Raw genomic sequence first — 22,112 nt, 5'->3', positions numbered from 1 at the left:
TGGTGGTGGTGGGGGGGGGGGGGGGGGGGTTGGAACGGAGATAGAGTGGAGAAGGTAAAAATGCACATCATGGAACTACAAACTTCATAGGTGTCTTAATGCTGTGCTTGGTGGTTTGCCATATGCTCAATCTGTTGCAAACCAGTTTTATTATGTATTAATTTGAATTTATTCATATTGAAATATCTATTGATAAAAAATAGAGCATTGTTTTTGCTGTTACCGTACAGACCAGACAAACACAGGTACTGGTTTAAATACATTATTTCTGTTTGTGTTTTGCTCTCATTCTCATAAAAAACAACCAGATAAAACAGAGAAAGAAATTAGACACCAGCTGTTACAATGTAATGTAATAATGTAATATCTACATGCAATTATTATTATTTAATTATTATTATATTATTATTTAATTATCCTCTTTCATGTGACACGTTCCCTCCGCCCTCATATATAACAGGTAACACATTAAATTACAGTAGCATTGAATTTCAGTAATGCTGAAAATAAATTAATTGAATTAGTAATCGGACAAAAGTATTTGTGAATGAGAGTGCACATTGGATATGCACCTGCCCCCACCCCCTTCTCTTGAACTGTCTTTGGTGTCTTGCTACCGCCCCCTCCTGTTCCTTATGAGTATAGTCTAACGTTTGTTGCGACAACAAAACAAACAAAAAAACAAAACATCGCGGCGTTATGAAATTCTAGTATAGGTTACTGTAGGGCCTACGTGCCTGTTATTAATTCGTGACACATTTCTCTGTTTTTTTTTAGCTGATACATGTATGTATTTGTTTGACTTCATTTCCACGTATTGGGAAAGGAAAGTGCGCAAAAGTGGTACAAATCTTAGCAATATTTAACTGACGTCTTCTGTTTAAAAATATTTCCTCATTCGTTACTTGGCAACACTTAATTCGGTAATTTATTTAGATCTGAAGGTAGAACGATAATAATATATGGACAGCATCTACCATCCGTTAAAGTTCCGCGCAAACCATAGCCTCCTTGTGTAGCCCTAGCCCACGGGTGCACAACAAGGGCCGATTCGTTTCAGGATTTTGTGCCAACGTCTGGTCTTTAATTGATTTAATTGACTCAAATCATATCTTTTCTGACATGTGTATCCGGCTATAGCTGCAGACTGGAAGTGTATCCGAATGATTTTACTGTGCTCAAATGCAGGCTTCAACCAGGGTAATTTATAGAGCTGTCACGAAATTAAAAACAAGGCAATTGGTTGGGCCAAAAGTTGTGCACCCCTGTCCTAGCCCCATAGGCATAATTGTTATATATTCATTTGTTAATATAAAAGTTTTGGGGTTTTTTTCGTTTTTTTTTTTGTAATATATGATAACGCTGGTGAACTGTAATATTCTAGTGTACCACTGGGGACCGCCATTTATTTCATTTCAACTCTTTAATTCTACACGCGCGTGCGCCCGCGGTCTACCATGAAGTATGAATGCAAAACTCGGTTTATTTAGGCTATTTAACTTAATCAGTACCAACAATTAGCCTAAGTCACGAACTTGGATGAAGACTAATGAAATAAGAAAAAATATATATTTTATAACAGACTGCATGTAGATTCTTTTGTTATTTGTATATGATCTTTTCAGGATGTTCTGTCAAATTCTGGGATTAACTAAATAGGTAGTCCGCGCTTGTTCATATAAAAATAATCACTCATACAGAATCACGGATAAGGAGAGTTGTTAGGCTACGTCGCTGTTTTTTTTTTTTTTTTTTTTTTTTGGGGGGGGGGGGTAATTAAATGTGTATTATTATTATTATTATTAGTAGTAGTAGTAGTAGTAGTAGTAGTAGTAGTAGTAGTATGAGTATTATTCTTCTCATAAGTAATTCAATAAATAAGTAAATAAATCAATATAAACCTCCAATCAGCACACATTCTGACTTGAAATGCGGTCGTAGGTGTGAAACAAATACTTACAGACAAAATGTTATTAATGTTCCAGGGCGTGTGTTACAGGCTAAATTATATTGTGAGACTTCAGATGAAAACAGATTACAGTTCTGAGATGAACCCTTTTCAGTCATTTATGGAAACCTCTAGCATAGTATAGTTGTGAAGCGAGACAGCTGCCAGACAAATAAACTTTTTGCCTGACAATTGAAATCACAGGGTTCGTATTGGGACCATTTTCTTTTACAGCGGTGCCTTACAAAACCAACTAAATCAAGGAAACCATTTCAGCACGTGCATTTGTACATTTGCGCCATTAACAAATGCGTTCCGTTCCAGAAACTCTGGAGCTTCATGCGCACCTGAAAATGCGAACATAATTTCTAGGACAGACACAACCCCGGATTTGAATTCCAGTATAGCTGCAATAGTGGGACAAATATTTGATTGTGTAATGCATAGTGGTGACCAAGTGGTGACCGGAGTTCAGCCTCAGTTCAAAGCAAGTAAGTCTCAAGCAAGCTGCTAATTCTGCGTTTGATACTCATGCAGAAAACTTTAAACCACATCATACATATCTTAATTTAACATAAGTTGTTTACTTCAAGTTTTGGAAGGTCACTATCTTCACCATATTGCTCAAGTATCCGTTTGAATGCTGTTCACTTGTCTACCTTCCTAGCATTTTAATGTTTTTTTGTGTCAAAAACTTTATATTCTTCTTGGCTATTAATTAATCTTCAAATATTTATAATAATTACTACATGGTGAAAGCAAAATGTATTTAAAAAAAACCTGGTTAAATAAAAGCTGGGAATCTGCACTTTGACCACATATGAGTGGAAACGGAGGAAATAAATAATTTATCAAAAAAGCCAGAGAAATGCAAGGTGTGTTCAAATTTTTGACTGGTACTGTATATTTTGAGCATCATGATAAGAAGTCACATAGGATGTTATATTTCCATTTACAAATAATATTTTTTTAAATTTCCTGTTTGTCTTTAACAAGGCAGATTTGTTAGGTTTGTCTTTAACGATGAAGCAGCCAAGTTGGTTTCATTTCACTCTAATATGGACCAGTTGGTCTGAATAAATTCCTGAAAAACTGTCTGATACAATATTTTCAGCCATGAATCGTTTCCTTTTCTAAAATATCAAGAGAAAAAGTGTAACTATATTATTACTGTGTTTGTGAGAGTGTACATTGGTGTGTGTGTGTGTGTGTGTGTGTGTGTGTGTGTGTGTGTGTGTGTGTGTGTGTGTGTGTGTGTGTGTGTATGCTTTAGCAATAGTAGTAATACCATTGTAATCGTGGTGTCAAAGTTCATAGAAATTGACACGTTTGGGCAAATGTTCTCAGTGTGTTGTTTGCCAACCCAGACAGCAGGCTAAACAAACAAAAAGCCACAACCAGACCAGGTCAGAATAACCAACTCAACCAACCAAAATAGAATTGAAATAAAATATCTTTGCCATGAGTATGTATGTGTATGTGTGTGTTTCAGTGTGCATGAGAGATTGTTCACCTGTGTTTGTGTTGTATGCTTTGCCAATGTTTGGCAAGAGAGAGAGAGAGAGAGGGGGGGAGAGAGACAGAGCGAGAGAAGGGAGAGAGAGGGGGAGAGAGAGAGAGAAGGGGGAGATTGTAGTCTTGTTTATCCTAAAATATATTTTGGATGCATTTTTGCTACATTATGCCTGCTTTGAATAGTGATATATATATTCAAACTAAAGCATTATATGCCTGTGTGGTGGGGACAGGGCCCCCACAAGTTCTTGGTTGGCAGGTGTTAGTTAACATAATGAAGGGGGTTGTATGCATGTATATGTATATATGGAAAGGGCTGAGAGATGAGTTTGATATTTTATGACTGCACCTCACAGTGGAGGAAGAAGGTGGCAGAGGAGGAGAGATTTTCCTTCTCAGCTGCTCCATTCAATTTAAATTGATTCTGATTGCAGTATGTCAAATAATATCTGATATTTAACATCTTCAGCAGAAATATTAATTTCTCACTGAACAATGTGAACAATGCAAGGCTGAGTATCCAGGTACTCCCAATCCAATCCTATTCCCAGTCAGTCTAGTGAAGTGCTTTTTGATGAAGAAGTGAGGTGTAGGCTGGCTAAGACTGGTCTTTGTTCAGGAATTAACCAGGTAGTGTTTAGAAAAGGTTGCCATTTCTTTGACAAAAGGGTCTGAAAAGCACCTATATTAAGAACGTGGAGGGTGGTGCATGGTGCCCAAGGTCGGTGCAGTGTTTGCATTAGGGTTCCTATGTCTCTGTGGCTTATCTGAATTGTACGTGCATATAGGCCATGTACACTCGCTCAGGTGTGTGAGAGATTAGGAAGCTGTGGAGGCCAGTCTCACACACACACGCGCACACGTACACACACACACACCCACACACACGCACACATACACACACACGCACACATGCTCACACACACACACACACACACGCACACATGCTCACACACTCACACACACACACGCACACACACACACACACACACACAGACACAAATATACAAACACGCATGCATGCACACAAACAGGGCTTGAGTGTGAAACATTTGCTTGGACATTCCAGTACAGCTGACCGAAGACAGACAAACACACAGTTGCCTTTACAGAAGATAAGAAAAGAGATCTGCATGGTTGCAAGAGAGGCAGGCTGTTTTCTGGACTGCTTCCCTATGTTTTGCCATTATTTTTCATGGAATATTATCTTGAAATAATTCCAGAGAGGGCAGCTTGGTGTAAACTGAGGCACGGTATGATTCAGCATTTCATTACCATGCCAATTTCATTTCCAATTCATTTATTTTATTTGCTGTATATTGTGTGGCAATATATAAGGACGTAAAATAATATTAGAATGTGAATTCAGTGTGCTTCAGTGCCCAAAATATGTGGTTAAAATTTTTGATTCTGCATAGTCCTGGTGGTTTGACATTGTTGAGGATCATTCATTTTCCAGAAAATGTTTAAAAAATCTGAACCATGAATAGATTATGCATGAACTAGACCTTTGCCTCTGCTTGTTGTGGTTTTTGACATTGCCAGTCATCGTGATAAATTTGGACTCTCTAACCCTGAAACAAAGGGCATCCCAACAAAACTGGAAGTCGTCATCGACATCAGTTCCCCTGAAAATTACTCTGGCCTTATCCCCTCCTCTACCCCCCCAGTCCAGTCCTGGTATGTTACCACAACCACATCATCAGTAAATCTCCAGGAGATATTCAGGAGTAGCACCCCAGTTCTTTCTGAACCTGGACAAGCACATCCTGGGAAAACTGAGTCCTAATATCTGACTACCCAGCCCAGGGTTCAGTCGCAAGTGGAACCATGGCATACACCAGATAAGTGGAAGTGCCTACCCTTTTGTACTACTGTACTTACACACAGCAGCGCTGAATCTGATAGAGAGTGCAGAGGTATTGTGTGAAATACAGAATTAGAGAGGAAGTGACTGTTGAAGTTGCCAGGACATTTTCGAATTAATTCAAGTTAAATGTAAATAATTGCAGTAGGATGCAATCATCTCGGATGAACCGGATTGGATAGTTTGCTATCTGGCTTAATAAAGCCAAATAAATTACAAGACAGATATAAACGGTTAAATGGGCTTCGTCAATAATGAACCCTGTGCACGTGCTATCCTGACTTGGAAAGATCTAGAAAAATAGCATGCAGCCCCAGAAGTTCAAGGGTCTTTCAGCACTGCCTTCTTATCATGTCTTCTCATGTGATTTATCACTGGGGGTATCTCAGCCATTACAGCCGACTTGCCCCTCAATTTCCAAAGCTCAATGCTAAGAGCACTCCCTGCCCCAGTCAAGTATCATGATGTCATTGCTGTGCAACTCATTTGTACTCAAATATACCTCCTGTCTGTCATATCTGTCAGTAATACCCCTTCTGTATCCTTTCTGATATTTTTAATACCTAATAAAGCATTCCAAAATATGAATATGCATTTTTGATTTGTATAATAGTGGATTAGCCCACTATAGTCTCTGTTATTTAAATTAAGGTTTAATTTTTTTTTACCAAACTGTTTGTTTGCTTTCAATGCTTGCATTTTGACAGAACTGTTCGTTTGCTTTGAATGCTTGCTTTTTGGCAGCTGGTTTGGTTGTTTTGTGTGGATAGTGCAAATGACCTGTATGGATGGACTCTTTTACGACCCTATGGAAATGATTCACACCGAGTTGTTTATGTTCGGCAGAAAAAATCTTGACTTGGTCAAACAGAAATATGTTTCTTCGTAACAAATGTAATTACGAGAGCATATATTGCGTGCATTTTGCATGAAATTTTACTTGCTCAAAATTTTTAACAAAAGCCAGTTTAAATTCAGCTACAGTCCTTTTTGTCCTTAACTTCTGATCTTGAAATATAACATTGATAGTTGCTGAAATGTATATATATATATGTATGTATATAAGTATATAAGACTATAATCTTTGATCACATCTGATTCTGCATCTGACCTTTATAATACATTTTAAGCAATGTTACATAGCATATAGACATTTAACATTCTAATGTTTCTGCAATTCCTCAGGAATGTAACCAGCTAATGATGCTGCAGAGTTGTAGTATTGACTAGAATCATGTAACTCTGTCACTGTTCAATTTCATATATGCCTAACATCTGCTCTATGTGATACAGAAGGTTGGAGTAGGCCTTTCTCGTGTACATGGAGTGTCGGTCTGTGAGTTTAAAGTATGTATATACTCAATCTTTCAGGTATAGCTAATCAGTAAAGAGTAGTAAAAAATGTTTTTTTTTCTTTTCTTTTTAGTCTGTAAGTACATCCGGTCTGCATTTCCTTATCTAATCCCTCCACTTTTGATAGCATTTAAGAGGAAACACTACCAAGAAACTCCACACAACCCCTGCAACTTTGTCAGTGTCAAAAAACAGCGGAGATCTGAAGCATAGTTTAATGATTGTTGGGTCTGTTCACCCCACCCTCTCCCCACACACACCTGGTCTGGGTACCTGTGTGCTCGTCTATAACTGTGACATAGCTACAGTTCTCGAGGCTTCCAGAAACAATGCCCCCCATGCCTCCCCCCTCAATTCCCACCCCAACCATTCCTAACACACTGACCGCCACTTCACCTCTCTTCACCCACTGTGTGAAAATGCACCAGAATGAGTGACAGACCTCACATTGTTTCACTCAGTCCAATCCCCCAGCATGCTCTTAGATATATACCATCCTACCTAGCCTACTCCAGTCCCTCTTCCAAATACCTGGCCTACCAAAGATAAAAGCTTGCATTACTTCCTTGTTATGTCCCTGCCAAACACGTGCATATACACAACACAACACACCATGCTTCTCAGACTCTCATGCACGCACTATATTCCAGAGAACATGCATATACATTGCTTTGATTGCATTGGATTTGATGATTCATTCTCCACCAAATATCACACTTGCATCCATTAGTAATGGATACTTAGGAGCATGTTTTCTCTGTATCATTATGCTTCTGGCTATAATTCAATTTCCTTGCAACTGTGCTGAACTATGTTCTGCTGGAACCTACCTAAGAAGCCTTAGGTAGAACTTCCATTGTCAAGGTATGAGAGTACCAGACCTGGGACGAATACATTCAGTAATTATTTTGGATTCAAATACTTTTCTAGGCTTTACTGAGCTTGTGTAACAATATGCAAACCCCACATTCTAATCTTCTTGGTTGGCTCAGTTACACCAGGCAAGATCAATCCAGCACATAAATGTATTTGAATCCAAAACAATTACATATTTGACCCAGACCTGGAGAGTATGAGCTGTACAGAGTACATGCTGAGGAAGGGGATTCTTCAGTCTTAAAATCTTCTTCACACAGTAAATAGAAAGAATCTGCATACCTGACTCAGTGCTGCTACATGGAAAAAAGAGAGTTGGTCTTCTAGGGACACAATAATTATCCTCTTTTCAAATCAAAAAGTACTGCAAGTTCATGGAATGCTTGTCATCTGACCAAAGGGTTGGATTGATAGCCATAGTTAAGTCATATACAATAACATGGCTAATGTGTGTTAATATAGCTAATCATAGTCATTTATCCTTAGTGTCATACATGGTCACAACAACCAGTGCAGTCTTGTGATGCATATGAAGTAAACATAGTTTTGTGCCCTTCATACGCATACAGAATATCAGGAGAGAAAATGTGATGCTCGATAAAACTAAAACAATGTTGTGGAGTGATTTAGACATGCAATCTTTTGATAAATAAAATTAAAGCCAGACTTAATGGAATACTGACCTCAACCACATCCACAACCTTCCTCCCAGATGCCTTTGAAATGACTGTCTCAAGCTCAGGTCAAATCTCATAGTTCTGCCTTCTTTTGGGCGAGGCCAGCACCAGAGAGGTTCTAGATCCAGGTTGATGGCAGGTTGTTGAGGTTTAACACAAGGCTGAACAGTAGCAGGGCCAGTGATTCTGGCTGCAGTGGAAATGACATGACATGATAAATGAAATGTGGCAGAATCATAATCAGCAGAGACGGGCTACCTTTGCTCCTTCATTCTCTGCCTATTTCTGCACTGTGGCTGTGGACAGGTGTTCAGAGTGAGTGCGTCGTCCAGGTGGTCTTACTTGTTTTGCATTGTGCCACATGAACTTTGACCCCATCAGAGAGCAGTGTTTCTTTTTATGCAACATAGTCTGTAGCAACCAAAATACTACAGGGCAACTGAGATATAAAAGCACCCAAAGGGCTGCATTATAGCATGTTTTTCCACTATTGGAGTACAAATCCATCAGACAAGTGCCATTGCTTAGTAGGTCTGGCAGTGAGAAGGGGCTTAAGCCACAGTCATTGCTTTACTCAAGCAGGTACAGAGCAGCAGTGAGCTGCATTATTGGACCATGTAATCCTAACCCCTTTTGGGTGAAATCCAACACAGCAGACATCTTTTAGGAAGTTAGACCAAGCTAACAAAAACAGAGAAGCACATGAATGCTGCATTTGAACTGACAATGCAGCATTCATTTTCTCAATTAAGAACAAGCATGTTTGCAATAATACATTACAGAAAGCCTCTGTGTTCAAGTTCTTGGCAGTGATGTTAACCTCAGTTTCTAGAGACCCACAATGGCCTGGCTTTAGAAAATCTGCTCTTTATTACGTACCGCAATTCTGTTTAAACATTCTTATTGCTTCTACATACGATAAATCACAGCTGGAGATCATAATTTTGTTGTGCATTTTGATTAAAAGGCATGAAAGTGCATACTAAGTATATAGGGGAGACCAGGGATGATTGTATGATGTTTTGCTCCAACAGGTATAACCAATGGATGTTTATGCTAGAGCTCTCAAACTTTGATTTAAGCTATCCATATTTGTCTGCCACAAATACTACAATATCTACTACAATATCGCAGAATGCATGAGTTAATGACAAATACAAAGAGTTCCCCTGTTACAACCTACCCTGCTACTGTGGTGAGTTGGGGGTGAATTAAACAGGAGCACAAATTTTGCTTGTGTGTGTGCGCATGCATACGTGCGTGATTGTTTATGTGTGTGTGTGTGTGTGGGTGGGTGTGTGCTGGTAGTCCCTGAGCCTCTGGAGACCCTGCTGAGACCTGGTGCAGCAGGAGAGATAGCAAGTGACAGTGTGAAATGAAACACACAGATAGGGAAGTGGGAGACAGGCAGACAGGAGCCAGCCCCTCTGCTCAGCAGAGATTAGTCAGACTACCTCTCCCCTCAAACCAGCCCTCTGCATTCCCCAAGACCTACCCACCCTGGCTCCAGCGATCCCCCAAGACTTGTGAGAGCCAGGGCAGCAAAGCACTCACACGCACACACACACACACACACACACACACGCATGTATGCGTGCGCGCACACACACACATTATTTTGTACACATGACATGTTACATTATTATTATTATTATTATTATTATTATTATTAGTAGTAGTAGTAGTAGTATTTGTATTATAATGATACTAATAATTATGTTACTAATGTCATTGTTATTATTATCATCTGTGCATGCATATAAAAAATAACAACCATGCTAATGCATTTGCAAATTCATACTACACTGTAAAAAGTAATGGTTCAAAAAAGAAACCTCTCCTCTGTCAACAGTTCACATTTTTAATTTTGAAAATGATCTCCTCTTTAGCAATGTTGTTGTTATTTCTGTATTATTATTATTATTATTATTATTATTATTATTATTATTATTATTATTATGGGACATAACTAATGCCCCCAGACTCCTTTCAACCCCTGAACATTTCTTCAAGGTTCCCCAGAGATCCTTAAAAAAGGTCCCTGGAGGCACCTCTAGGGGTACCTCCAGGAACTTTAAATTTTTTGTCTTGCACCGCTCGCGCACACGATCAATCAATCAGTTGTACAATACTAATGTTTTCGTTCTCTATCCAAGCTTGAGATAGAAGAATGCCCTGAAGGTTGCCCTTTGCCGTTCCTGACATTCTCCTTGGACCTCGGGGTTACATCTCCAGTAGAATGTGTGTAAATGTGTGTAAAATATGCTAAATTGCTTACTTTCCTGACCAATTTGTTAAATTGCTACATAATAAACGGTTTTGAAAAACATCCATTGCAATTGAAGGGATATAATTATTTCATTGTTAAACTGCTGCATTCCATTGAAAAATGTCATTCTTTAAAAAAAAAAAAAAAAACAATAAAAAAAAACACACTTTGTCCACTTTGTGCTTTGTTGGACGTGGAGCGGTGATGGAGAACGGAGACCGGATAGCGCGCATCTGGATCACTGAGCACCTCATTCACAAGAGCGGTATCAGTGGATGGAATGAGAGACGAGAATTAAAACGCGCATAGGCCAAATCTCAGTTTTGGTTGCCGGTGAAATATCGGTGTTTGGATAGTTAAGCACGGAGAATCGACTGTCAGGAAGGAAGAGAAGGATAATAATTACTTTAAAATTGATAATATTGATAAGAAGTAAAACTTTTCTGCTTGGGACATGATTCTCCAAAAGGATGAATAGGAGAAATACCTCACTTTATTTTTCTTTATAAATAAGAATGCCAGGCTATATGTTTTGGTTACGTAGTCCATGCCCTTAATGTTTTCTGTAGCTATTTACAATAATGAAATCATTTATTGTAATTAGTAGAATTTCCGAAATCATAGAGTATACACTTCATTCCACTTATTATTATTATTATTTTTTAATCAAGCCTTATGCAAAATTGAAAATCTGCACTTCGTTAGAACCTTATTATTTTCTGTTTTCGACGAGGAAGAAAAATACTTTAAAAGATTCGAACGTGCACATGAAAAAAGCATTCCCAAACCATAATGTCCATTATATTTTTATATAACAGTTGTGAAACAGCTTTTTAGGTGGTATACAACAAAACAATATTAATGACCATATCCAGTGCTTATCATTTCTTGATAAGCACTGAGTCAAGTCCTCATATGCTGTTATTGAAGTCATTGTTGAACTGATCGTGCTTGCATATTTTGATCATGTGGTATAATTTCAGTAACGGGGAAAATATGACGAACTTGTCCTACTATGCAACAATTAATCATCTTCAAAATATCAAAGCAAATCTGAGCATGTTTTTAGCATAAATATTATGTTCTAATATATTATTTCAAATTAAACTATCTTTTTTTGTCATTTTGCCATTTTTATTCTTTATTCGTGAAGTTTATTTGAATTGTTCTGTAAGAGAGAGAGAGAGAGAGAGAGAGAGAGAGAGAGAGAGAGAGAGAGAGAGAGAGAGCGAGATTACACGCGACGCTTGAAGCGGAACAGAATTTACACCTCTCCTGGATCATTAAGTCCGTGCGTCTCTAAGTCGACAGAGGATCATTCACTGGCCCAAGTCACTGTAGTTTACTTCTTTCCCTTAGATCTTTTAACCCTTTATTTTGGTAGCACTTCACGGTTAATTGGCTTTTATACTGATTTATGTATTTAAACACTTTTCTGTCGTGAGCTCATATGCTTGACGTATGCATGTAGGCCTATTTGGAATCTGAGTCAAATTATTGCCGAATAACGAATAAATCAACGAAAATGTATTAAGTCCTGATATTTTACTTCTAAAAGTAGTACACATGATGTTTACACCACACCAAGCTTATGTCACGTTGGTTGGTGGGCTATATTTAATATGCTTTGTGTTGTAGTGCAATTATTCAATTAAAATGACTATACTTCAATATACTGCACATTGCAATAGGATGCTCGAGAATACCCACATCTTAATATAATTAGAAGCATATTTTATATGGCTATGCATTAGATAGAAATGTTGGGTTGGCACTTAAGACATGTCGACAGCGATAGACTGCCTGGCGACGGAACATGTCCTTGATTATAAGGCGGTCGTAGAAAATTAACAGAGAAAAGAAGACACGAATCGTTGAACCCTCTCCATTGATTAAACATGGGGGTGCCTTCCTTTAACAGACAAAATCTTCTCAGTTAATTTGATTGCCTTCTCTTTAGCTTCTGAGCGCTCAGTAGACTGAGTTCACAGGTTAAACATCATTTATTAATCGCGCTATCTGTGCCCTGTCTAACTGAAAGATAGACGATAAGCTATTTAAAATGTTAGAAAACCAATAGCCTACAATACTTTGGGTATTACCAATGCATGTCGTATGTTATAGGCCTACACGCAGTTACGAATTATTATACAACGAGATATCTCAAAAGGTAAAAACGTTTGACAAGACCAACCCATCAATAGATTTCTTAGGTAGGTGCCAATTGTACCTTAAATATTAATTAATTAATTAATTGTATCAATAGCCAGTTTATTTAGCCTAAATAGACAAACACCACAGTAAGAGTTTGCCTCTAGCAAATAGCGCAAATTATGTTTTTTTCTTCGACCGGTTTTCCTTAATTATAAAAATGCTAGGAAAAAAATGTTTGTAAAGCCAGACTTTTAATGTCTGGCTTTAAAACCACCTAAACAATGCCGCTAGAATAACAGCTTTTAAAATGGACAATATTTCCTCTGATTATTGTCATATCATCAGTTCCCTGTCGAAGTCATATCTCTTATCATTATGCGCTTTTATTGAGAACTCATTTCGATTTATTTGGCCATAAAACCAAACATAACTTTCCCTTTCGGAGTGAGGGATTATTTTACAGCAAGGAGTGTGTAAAATATTACGCATTCTTCACCGATTCAAATGAGGTAAAGGACTATCAATTCGTTATAATCCAAGAACCTCGGCTGATTAAATATTATTCAAAAGTACAACCCATGGGGTAGGCTTGAGTTAAATAATTCAAATCATAAGAGGAAAATTAATTTTGTAAAATGTAATAGTCGAATAATAGGCTAGACGGATGCGCAACATGTCCCGTTTCTTGGGTCAAAGTTTTGTTGATTTAATAAGATATTGACGTGTTAAGGTAAAACAGTACTTGACTGCTTTTAAAAGTTAACATGTATTGATTCTTAAGCAAGCGGAAGAAAGAGACTGCTAATTCAGCAACGAAGCCTTCAGGTGGTTGACAGTTTTTTCCTCTCCTTTCCCCCATCCCTCTTTTCCCTCCAAGTACGGTGTCCTACCTTGTAGCGCGTCACGTGGTTCTGGCCATACAAATAACGCGCAGTAAAGTTTCAGTCGAGGACGAATCAGTGCGCAGTTATATCTGCGATTATCAGCAGCAACGGCTATCTTCAGATTCTGGGAAGGGTAGTTAGAACTTACGAGTTCCAAGACAGGCTGAAAAGCGAATAGCGTCTAAATTGGAAGAAATTCGAAGGATTTTTGTTTGATTCCGTTTGAATTCCTGTTGTTTTGATTAAATAGCTAACCTGTCGTTTTAAAACGCTGATTATTCTTGCGGATCTTCATGAGTATCGTGAGTATCCCCATGCTTCTGAGTTGTTGTATGAAATCTACTCTACGAGGTTGACTCACTTTATCAACCGACTATCCTTATCTAGTGAGATAATACTATGGGGGTTTGGGATGAAATCGTATTAGTCTATGCATACAGCTATCAATGTTTTAAGCCTGCGTGATTTGTATTACGAACGATAAAAAATATGTATCTGTGATATGATTCTGCTATCTTGAGGTGTCTCTTAATGTTGTTACCTCGTTGATATGATTTGATAATAGGCCCATAACATTCTTCTATTAGGGATAGTAGTTGCGCTGATATGAGAAATCACGAATGCCATTTTCACATTAAACGTTGATTATATGTTGGCAATATAACAACGTAATATTATTAGCATTATTAGCCTATTATTATAATAATTATTGTTATTATTATTATTAATATTAGTAGTAGTAGTAGTAGTAGTAGTAGTAGTAGTAGTAGTAGTAGTCTTAATATTATAGAGTGTACATTCAATCTAAACTAAAGATTATTATATTGATTGCAGATTGCGTGTGATTTTATACGGTTATTAGATTGGGATCATTGATAGTCCTGAATATTTCTGCAAATGTTGCAGCTATACTTTTACTTGTTCTCTGGCAACTGACTTACAGTTCAGTGAAAATTGTGAAGGGGCTAAGAGCAAAAACTAAGAATAAATAAAAATGAAACAACCGCTTGGCAGTCCCAGTCTGATTCAACAGGTGTGTGAAAGTAGTTTGACTAAAACCAAACGTCGATCGGGCCACATTTATTACAATTAGTTTACAGGGGGCATGCATGAGAATATTCCATAACTATTTGGAGGAAAGTTATTAATTATGCCTTTCTTAAATAGGAGTGGATGTGCCCAACTCGACGGTCGAGGAGTGAAGATTGTATTCAGATTTTCCCACAGCAGCTGAGGACATTGGAGGACAAGTTGTCATAGACATATACTTTTTCATCTATTTTATACTTGGAATTCAAACGCAATATTACATAATTGCAAGAAGAAGGCAAGCAAACCCGACGCCAGAATGTACCAGAGCTTGGCCTTAACCTCAAATCAGTCTCCATATGCGCACGACACTGGAAACTACATCCACGCCTCGGCCAGTTCTCCGGTTTACGTGCCAACGACCCGTGTACCAGCCATGTTACAGACTCTTCCCTACTTGCAGACCTGCGAGTCCGCTCATCAGTCGCATGGCCTCGGGGGGCACCATGGCTGGCCTCAGACTGGCACGGATAGCTCGTCGTTCAATCCAGGCAGCCCGCACCCACCCCCCGGGTTCTCGTATGCTCACAGTCCCCCTGTGAGCAGCAGTACCGGCAGAGATGCAGCATACCAGAGCCCACTCGTTCTGAGTAACGGCGGGAGGGCTGATCAGTACAGCAGTTCTCTGGTGCGCTCAGTCGGAGGGTCCTACTCGAGCCCTTATGCGGCGTACATGAGCCCCGAGATGACGACTTCTTGGACACCTGGACACTTCGAGAGCGGCATGATCAGCCTCCAGGGAAGGCAAGGAGCTCTGCAAGGCAGGAGGTCCAGCATGGGTGTGTATCAGCGCAAAACTTAAACAATTTTCCAAAATATGGGCATTGAACATTGGAAATCATGCTACTACAAATGCTAACATATAAAAATTAATCAGTTTAAAGTCCACGTTTCTAAATATGCTTCTAAATAGTCGGCTAATTATATTATTTATCCAGGCTACCTAGACGAGACTGATTAGCCTACTTAATAAGTTTGTCCATATGTTAATATTGGCGTGGGCTATTATCATAATGTTAAACTTATGCTCGGCTTCTTGCTGAAAAGTTACAATTAATAATGTTTCATGTCACAATGTACTTAACTTTTTGATACATTTAGCTGTTTGGTATACAGGCATTTATTATTTTTCGTTTTTTTTAAATTGCAGTTGCACACAAATAAACGCAGGTTTTTTTTACCATTATCTCAGTGTATGTTACAAAGCTTGCTAATTATTTTACTGGCGACCCATTTGTATAGAGTTTTTAGTAATTTGGGCATGTTTCTTAGTTGAAAAGAATGCGTGTGGAATGGTGGAAAGGGGCTGGTTTTGACTACAGACAGGATCAAAGATTTTATTGTCCTAAGTTATTTATTGAAGTAACTACTTGATATTTGACGAGGCTATTCATCTGAACGACCCTTCAAATCACCATCAACTGCATCAGATTCAATCAAGCATGTAAAGCATTACCTTTTTTACAATCCACATTCTTAAAATGAAAGGCTTAGTTACCTATTCAATTAAGATGCTAATTTAATTTTCATCAGCAGTCTGTTTTCATTCAAGCGAACTGATGAAAGGGTACAATACACACTCTTGGATTAATGGACGCTTTTTTAAATAGTGAAAAACATCCGTTGATCCAAGCCATTGTCACCTTGAACAGACACAAAGGGTACATTTTTAACCGTGACTGCCCGAACACATTATGTCAACTAATAAGCCCCATACAAATTCTTGCCATATTGACATTTAATGTGAAGTTAACAAATAGGACAGGCCACAATCCGCAATCGGGTTACTTTAAATGAAGCTTCTGTGTGTTACATCTGAAAATAAAAGGAAACAAACGAGAATCGGGTAAAAAACTGTCAGTGCTGTAATTATTGATAGGACTTATGTTGATGTAGGACTTAATCATAAACTCGTAAGCATCCTACAAGTTTTTGGTCGAGACATAAATTTCGATATGTATGAAATTATAAGGCAACCACAAAAAGATCAAATGCAATCATTAAGCTTCTCCTTATTATTATTATTATTATTATTATTATTATTATTATTATTATTATTATTATTATGAAACAATAACCACAACAAGAAGAGACATTTATGGTTTATACAATTCGAATTTTAACAGTTATTTGTAGGAGGCCGTCCTGTGTCAGTAGCTTGATTGATTTCGTTCCCCTGGATCTTTGAGGCTGATAAGGTCTCACATTCCGTTGGTCTCCAACCCGTGCTCTGCCACTCACAATAATAAACGGTTCAATAACTGATTCAGGCTCCTTTTTGCTACACAACTGATGTCCCAAGACACTAAATTTGAATATGTAAATAGACCTGTGCGGGACAATGTGCTAATAGGAGTCATTTTTGTAGTATTTAAACACCTTAAGCTTGTAGCGGTATGAAGCGAAATTTGGCGGACGGCCCACAAATCCATAAATAATCAAGTGCATGATATGATTACCATTACTTTCCCTTCTGAGTACCGCATAATGAAAATGTTCTAGACACTGTTTTAAACCAGTGAACGAGTGCCGTCATTAAAATAAAATATTGGCGACAATGTTTGCGCGGCAACAGCGGGCAATAGCTTACACCGTGTAATTATCGCTGTAATTTAAATTAATCTTGTTTTTATTTAGACAGTGTTAAACTCACTGAACTCACTTACTACATACAGATTAACTATTAGACTAATAATGAACTGCTATGAGATTTGGCCGTCAGAATATTTACTCAAAAATCCATGAACCACTTAAATATGTGTTAAGACTGACTGCCCTAACACCCAATTTAATTAATCTGCGCAATACACATTATGTTAGACATGGTGAACACCTAAGTGATAACATTTATTTATTTGAAATAAAATAATGCATTGTCAGGTGCTGCATAGCCGTCAGACCGATTCAGGCAATGCTATATAGGCCTAGCCATACCTATATATTTCCAAGATTTATGTGGACAATGTTTAAGCATATAATTACAAACCGGTCAATTAATTATATATGAAAACCAACGTTAGAAATAATGTACAGAGCTTAGGATGCATCACTTTCTGTCCGAAATCACGCCTTTCAATCAGATTTCACAGAGTGCAAATAACCTACGAGCTGAAAGGCAACACTATCTAAAATAGTTCACATTAAAGAAGTGAAGAAATAATTCAACCACATATGGTATTTGATTGATGTATGCTATTAATTCCATAGAATAATGTAGTTATAGCAATTATGCTATTATTGACTAATTCCCACTCATTGCTCTTAGAAATGTTGGATGAGATACCGGGTGAAGGGCGCGAGTGTGTGAACTGCGGTTCGATTTCCACTCCACTGTGGCGGCGAGATGGCACCGGACATTACCTATGCAACGCTTGTGGTCTGTACCATAAAATGAACGGCATCAACCGGCCGCTCATCAAACCACAGAAACGCCTGGTAAGTTTAAACTGTGATTCCTCACAGTAGCTATATTTTATTAACGCCACAGGATACCACAAAGGCATAGATCACAGTGTTGCTGTTTGTTTTTATGAAAAAAATGAAAATGTAAAAAAGTGTTTTCAATAAAATTTTAATTTTAATATTTTAAATAAAACCACATATCACATTTCAAGTGGATACAGCTGTGACAGAAGCATTATATTTAAAATGAATGGTTAACATGTGTATTTCTTAAAATGTAAACATTTTGCCTTAAAAAAATGCAAATGGTCTTTAAAAAAGTATATGGACCATTAAAAGTATATTACCATTATATTTGTGAAATTCCATAAACCCAGTTTATTATCATTAATGTACCAAGATAAAAGATTTAATTCAAGGGCAACAGGTTCGTAGAGGAGGTCAGCTCTATGCCACAGCAAGCCCGCCACGATTCCTTTTCCAGGAACCAGGCTCTTGAGAGCAGCTGGTGTGAATTATTTCAGTTTTTTGTTTTTATTTGTCTTTTTGTGACCTTGTCCTTGGGTGTCTGTTTTTAGCAAGACTGCAGCAGGCTTAAAAACAACATGATCATCAACCGTTCATTTCTTCTATGAAGTGTCCCAGGGTCCAATAACACAATGCTGTGGAAGTGAGGGCAGGTTCTGAAAAATATTAGCAGCCCTTTTAGCACACGTAAAATGTTGATAATGGATCTGTGTATGCAGCAGCAATGTATCTGATGAATTAATTAATAGCGACCCTATCATAAGTAGACAAATGTAATATTGATTATTATGGGGAGTGTGGTCTAGTCAAGTCAAGTCATAATTTATTTAAAGCGCATTTCACAGAAGTCTCAACACACTGTACATTTAAAAACATAGGATTGTAAAATATAATGCACAACAATAACAGAACAACAAACAACAAAACCATAACAATATCAAGAAGTCAAGGGTCATAAGAGAAAGTGAAAAATTGTGTTTTAGTTCGCTTTTAAAAATATGAAGAGAACTTGCATGTGGAATTGCGTGGATACGAGCAATACTCTGGAGAATAAGTCCCTTTTCTTCTTAGTTGTTTTGTGCTGTGGATACATTACTGTTCCATATCCAGTGCCCTGTTTGTCAGAAAGTCCTGCTCGATTCACATTGGTCCTGATGTTAAGACAAAATTTAAGGGCGCTCATGTGTTTTATTTTGTTTTGTTACTCAGAGTTCTTGATACATAATTTTTTTGTTTCTGCTTAAATCACATAACCTTTCAATGTACACATTATTAAGGACATATAATATATCAATGTTTATCATTTTAATACGTTCTCAGTACACAGCTTATTTCACGTCATTTGTCTGATTCATTTTTCAGCATCCAAGAATAAACTCTTGTGATTATAATAATTAATGAAGGTAGATGAACAGTATGTGGTTGATTGGTCTGGATTGGGACTGCTCTGGTTGCTGACTCCTCACCCACCTCCTCTTACAGCAGAACACCTCCAGGCGAGCTGGACTCTGCTGCACCAACTGCCATACCAGCACCACCACGCTCTGGCGTCGCAACGCGGAGGGAGAGCCTGTCTGCAACGCCTGTGGCCTCTACATGAAGCTGCACGGGGTACATCTCAAATTTACCACATTTATCGCCAGCAAGTACTGTGTGAATTCAGTCCGCAAGTTAAGGAATTGCTGTTTGGTTTTCTTTTCATTAGAACATTATGTGATTGGTGTTTTATGAAGTAATGTCTAAGTACTTTATTTCTGAATGACAAACATATCTCAGAATGTTCTAAGCTTCCATTACTGAGCCTGTCTGTTGTCTCCCAATCCGTCTCTGGCTCTAAACTGTTGCTCCTTCCTTGAAGGTCCCGAGACCACTGGCAATGAAGAAGGAGAGCATTCAGACCAGGAAGAGGAAACCAAAAATGGGCAAATCTAAAACATCATCAGGTAACAGACTGCGTGTAATCTTTCCCCACTCACCTCAGATTTATTTAAATGTCGTAGTGGTGTCACTTCCTTCCAGCGCATGCACAGTATAATAATTCTAAATGAAATACATCCCAAGATGTTATGATCCATGTGAATACATGCCTGATTCACCCTATGTCTTGCCTAAATGGTCCATTGTAAATGAAAAAATTGGTTTTGCCATTATATAGCATTTATGTATTTATTAGCTTGAAATACAACATAATTTATTCTTAAGATAGTACATACATACACCAATACATAAATAAATAAATCAATGAATAAATTAATAAATTTATAAATAAATAAATAAATAAATAAATAAATAAATAAATAAATAAATAAATAAAGAAATAAATGTATAGATCATATATTTTCAAGGAATTGAATCAGGTACTTAATAAACGATAATTCAGGTAAACTGGCTTTAGGCTCCAGGAAGTTGTTAGGCGCATATAACACAAGAAGTAGGAGGCTCCAGAAATGTTCCACTACATCACACCTTCAACTTCTAAGACAATCATCATTTAGATAACTACACAGATAGATGGAGGTTCCTCTTTCAGGGGACAAATGAACAGTCTTTTAAAAGTGTGTCTGGCTGAGCAGATGCTAACTCCCCTTGGTGTTCGACAGGCTCGTCTGCCTCTGGGACCAGCTCCCCCTCGTCGTTATCAGTTTCGGAAAGTGCTTCCACCATTAAGAGTGAGCCCAACATGGCCCCTTCACCCTATGCTGGACAGACCATGGTGTCTGTCTCTCAGGTAAGCAACCATATAAGCACAATGATACACTGAGACCGGCAGAGGAACCCATGCGCAAACCTCTATCAGCATGGTTGCACATTTAGCATCTGTGACCACTGTGCTTTTGGGCAGCCTCTAGCGTAGTAGTTAAGGTACATGACTGGGACCCGCAAGGTCAGTGGTGCGATCCCCAGTCTCGCCACAATAAGATCCGCACAGCCCTTGGGCCCTTGAGCAAGGCCCTTAACCCTGCATTGCTCCAGGGGAGGATTGTCTCCTGCTTAATCTAATCAACTGTACGTCGCTCTGGATAAGAGTGTCTGCCAAATGCCATTAATGTAATGTAATGGGCAGTGGATTCACGGTAGTGTGGTTATCAGCCATTATCCGGACTAACAACAGTGCTCCAGCAAAGTGCATATGTCTGAATTTTTTCAGAATGGTTTTTGTTTTTGTGGTTACATTTTAAGGCATCATCGCAGCTGGACAGTATGACCTCAGGACATACAGACATCAAGTACGAGGACTACCACTTCACGCCCGCATCGATGGCTCCTCAGAATTCCTGGTGTGCCTTGTCCCTGGCATGAGCCCACAAAATCAACCCCCCGTTCTGGGACATCCGCTCTACCCAGGGTGTTCTGGATATAGACTTATGACGAGAACTACCTATTACTGACTGTTTCTTTCCCCGAGGGAGAGCAGGAAACAAGAAGGAATCATGGCAATTTATTTAGAAAATTTAAAGCTAAGAATATGCATTTGTATTGGCTATTACAAAATCTTTTTGTCATTGTTGTTGTTCATTTGGTACATGGTTTTGCAAAGACGATCAGCATCAAGTTATTACAGTGTGATAATAGCAAAAGTGCAATGAGGGAAAAAAAACTGTTTATTACCTCTCAACCTGCTTCATTATTCGAATGTAAATAATTGTAATTGTAAAGATAGAATATTTATGTTGAAATAAGGGCAGTCAAGACATAAAGATGTTGGTGTGTCATATTCCATGATTGCATCTAAACTTGTTCAGGTTTTGTGCAGTCAAGAAGAATATTCTGAAAGAATAGCTTCCTCTGATTAAATTTATTCTTAACAATTTATACAACAATCTTAAGTGCAATGACTATCTTTTCAGAAATATAGTGAAAAGAGGCAAGGTTATTAATTGTTAAATGTTTTTGTTTGGAATATGTTAACCTAAATTTATTTGCTCCATTATAAGATATATTGGACTTTTTTTGCTTAAAAATGTCTGAGGTTCAAGAATGTCTGCTTCTCTGACTGCCTCTCTTGTTGGTTTGCAATGCTCTTTAAAATCTGTTTAGGTAAATAAATAAA

At 38.0% G+C, this 22,112-nt stretch overlaps 1 protein-coding gene across 1 annotated transcript; it reads left to right on the top strand.

Moving 5' to 3' along the window:
• Positions 1-14,891: 14,891 nt before the first annotated feature.
• On the top strand, positions 14,892-21,491 carry gata5 (GATA binding protein 5). Its single transcript, XM_061258589.1, has 6 exons — positions 14,892-15,411; positions 17,898-18,067; positions 19,544-19,672; positions 19,920-20,004; positions 20,662-20,789; positions 21,242-21,491. The coding sequence occupies exons 1-6, from the start codon at positions 14,892-14,894 to the stop codon at positions 21,359-21,361; spliced, it is 1,152 nt and encodes a 383-aa protein (XP_061114573.1). The 3' UTR covers positions 21,362-21,491.
• Positions 21,492-22,112: the final 621 nt, after the last annotated feature.

Source organism: Conger conger, chromosome 10 (genome assembly GCF_963514075.1).
Source record: "Conger conger chromosome 10, fConCon1.1, whole genome shotgun sequence".
Lineage (NCBI taxonomy): Eukaryota > Metazoa > Chordata > Actinopteri > Anguilliformes > Congridae > Conger > Conger conger.
This window is presented reverse-complemented; position numbering and strand designations above follow the sequence as displayed.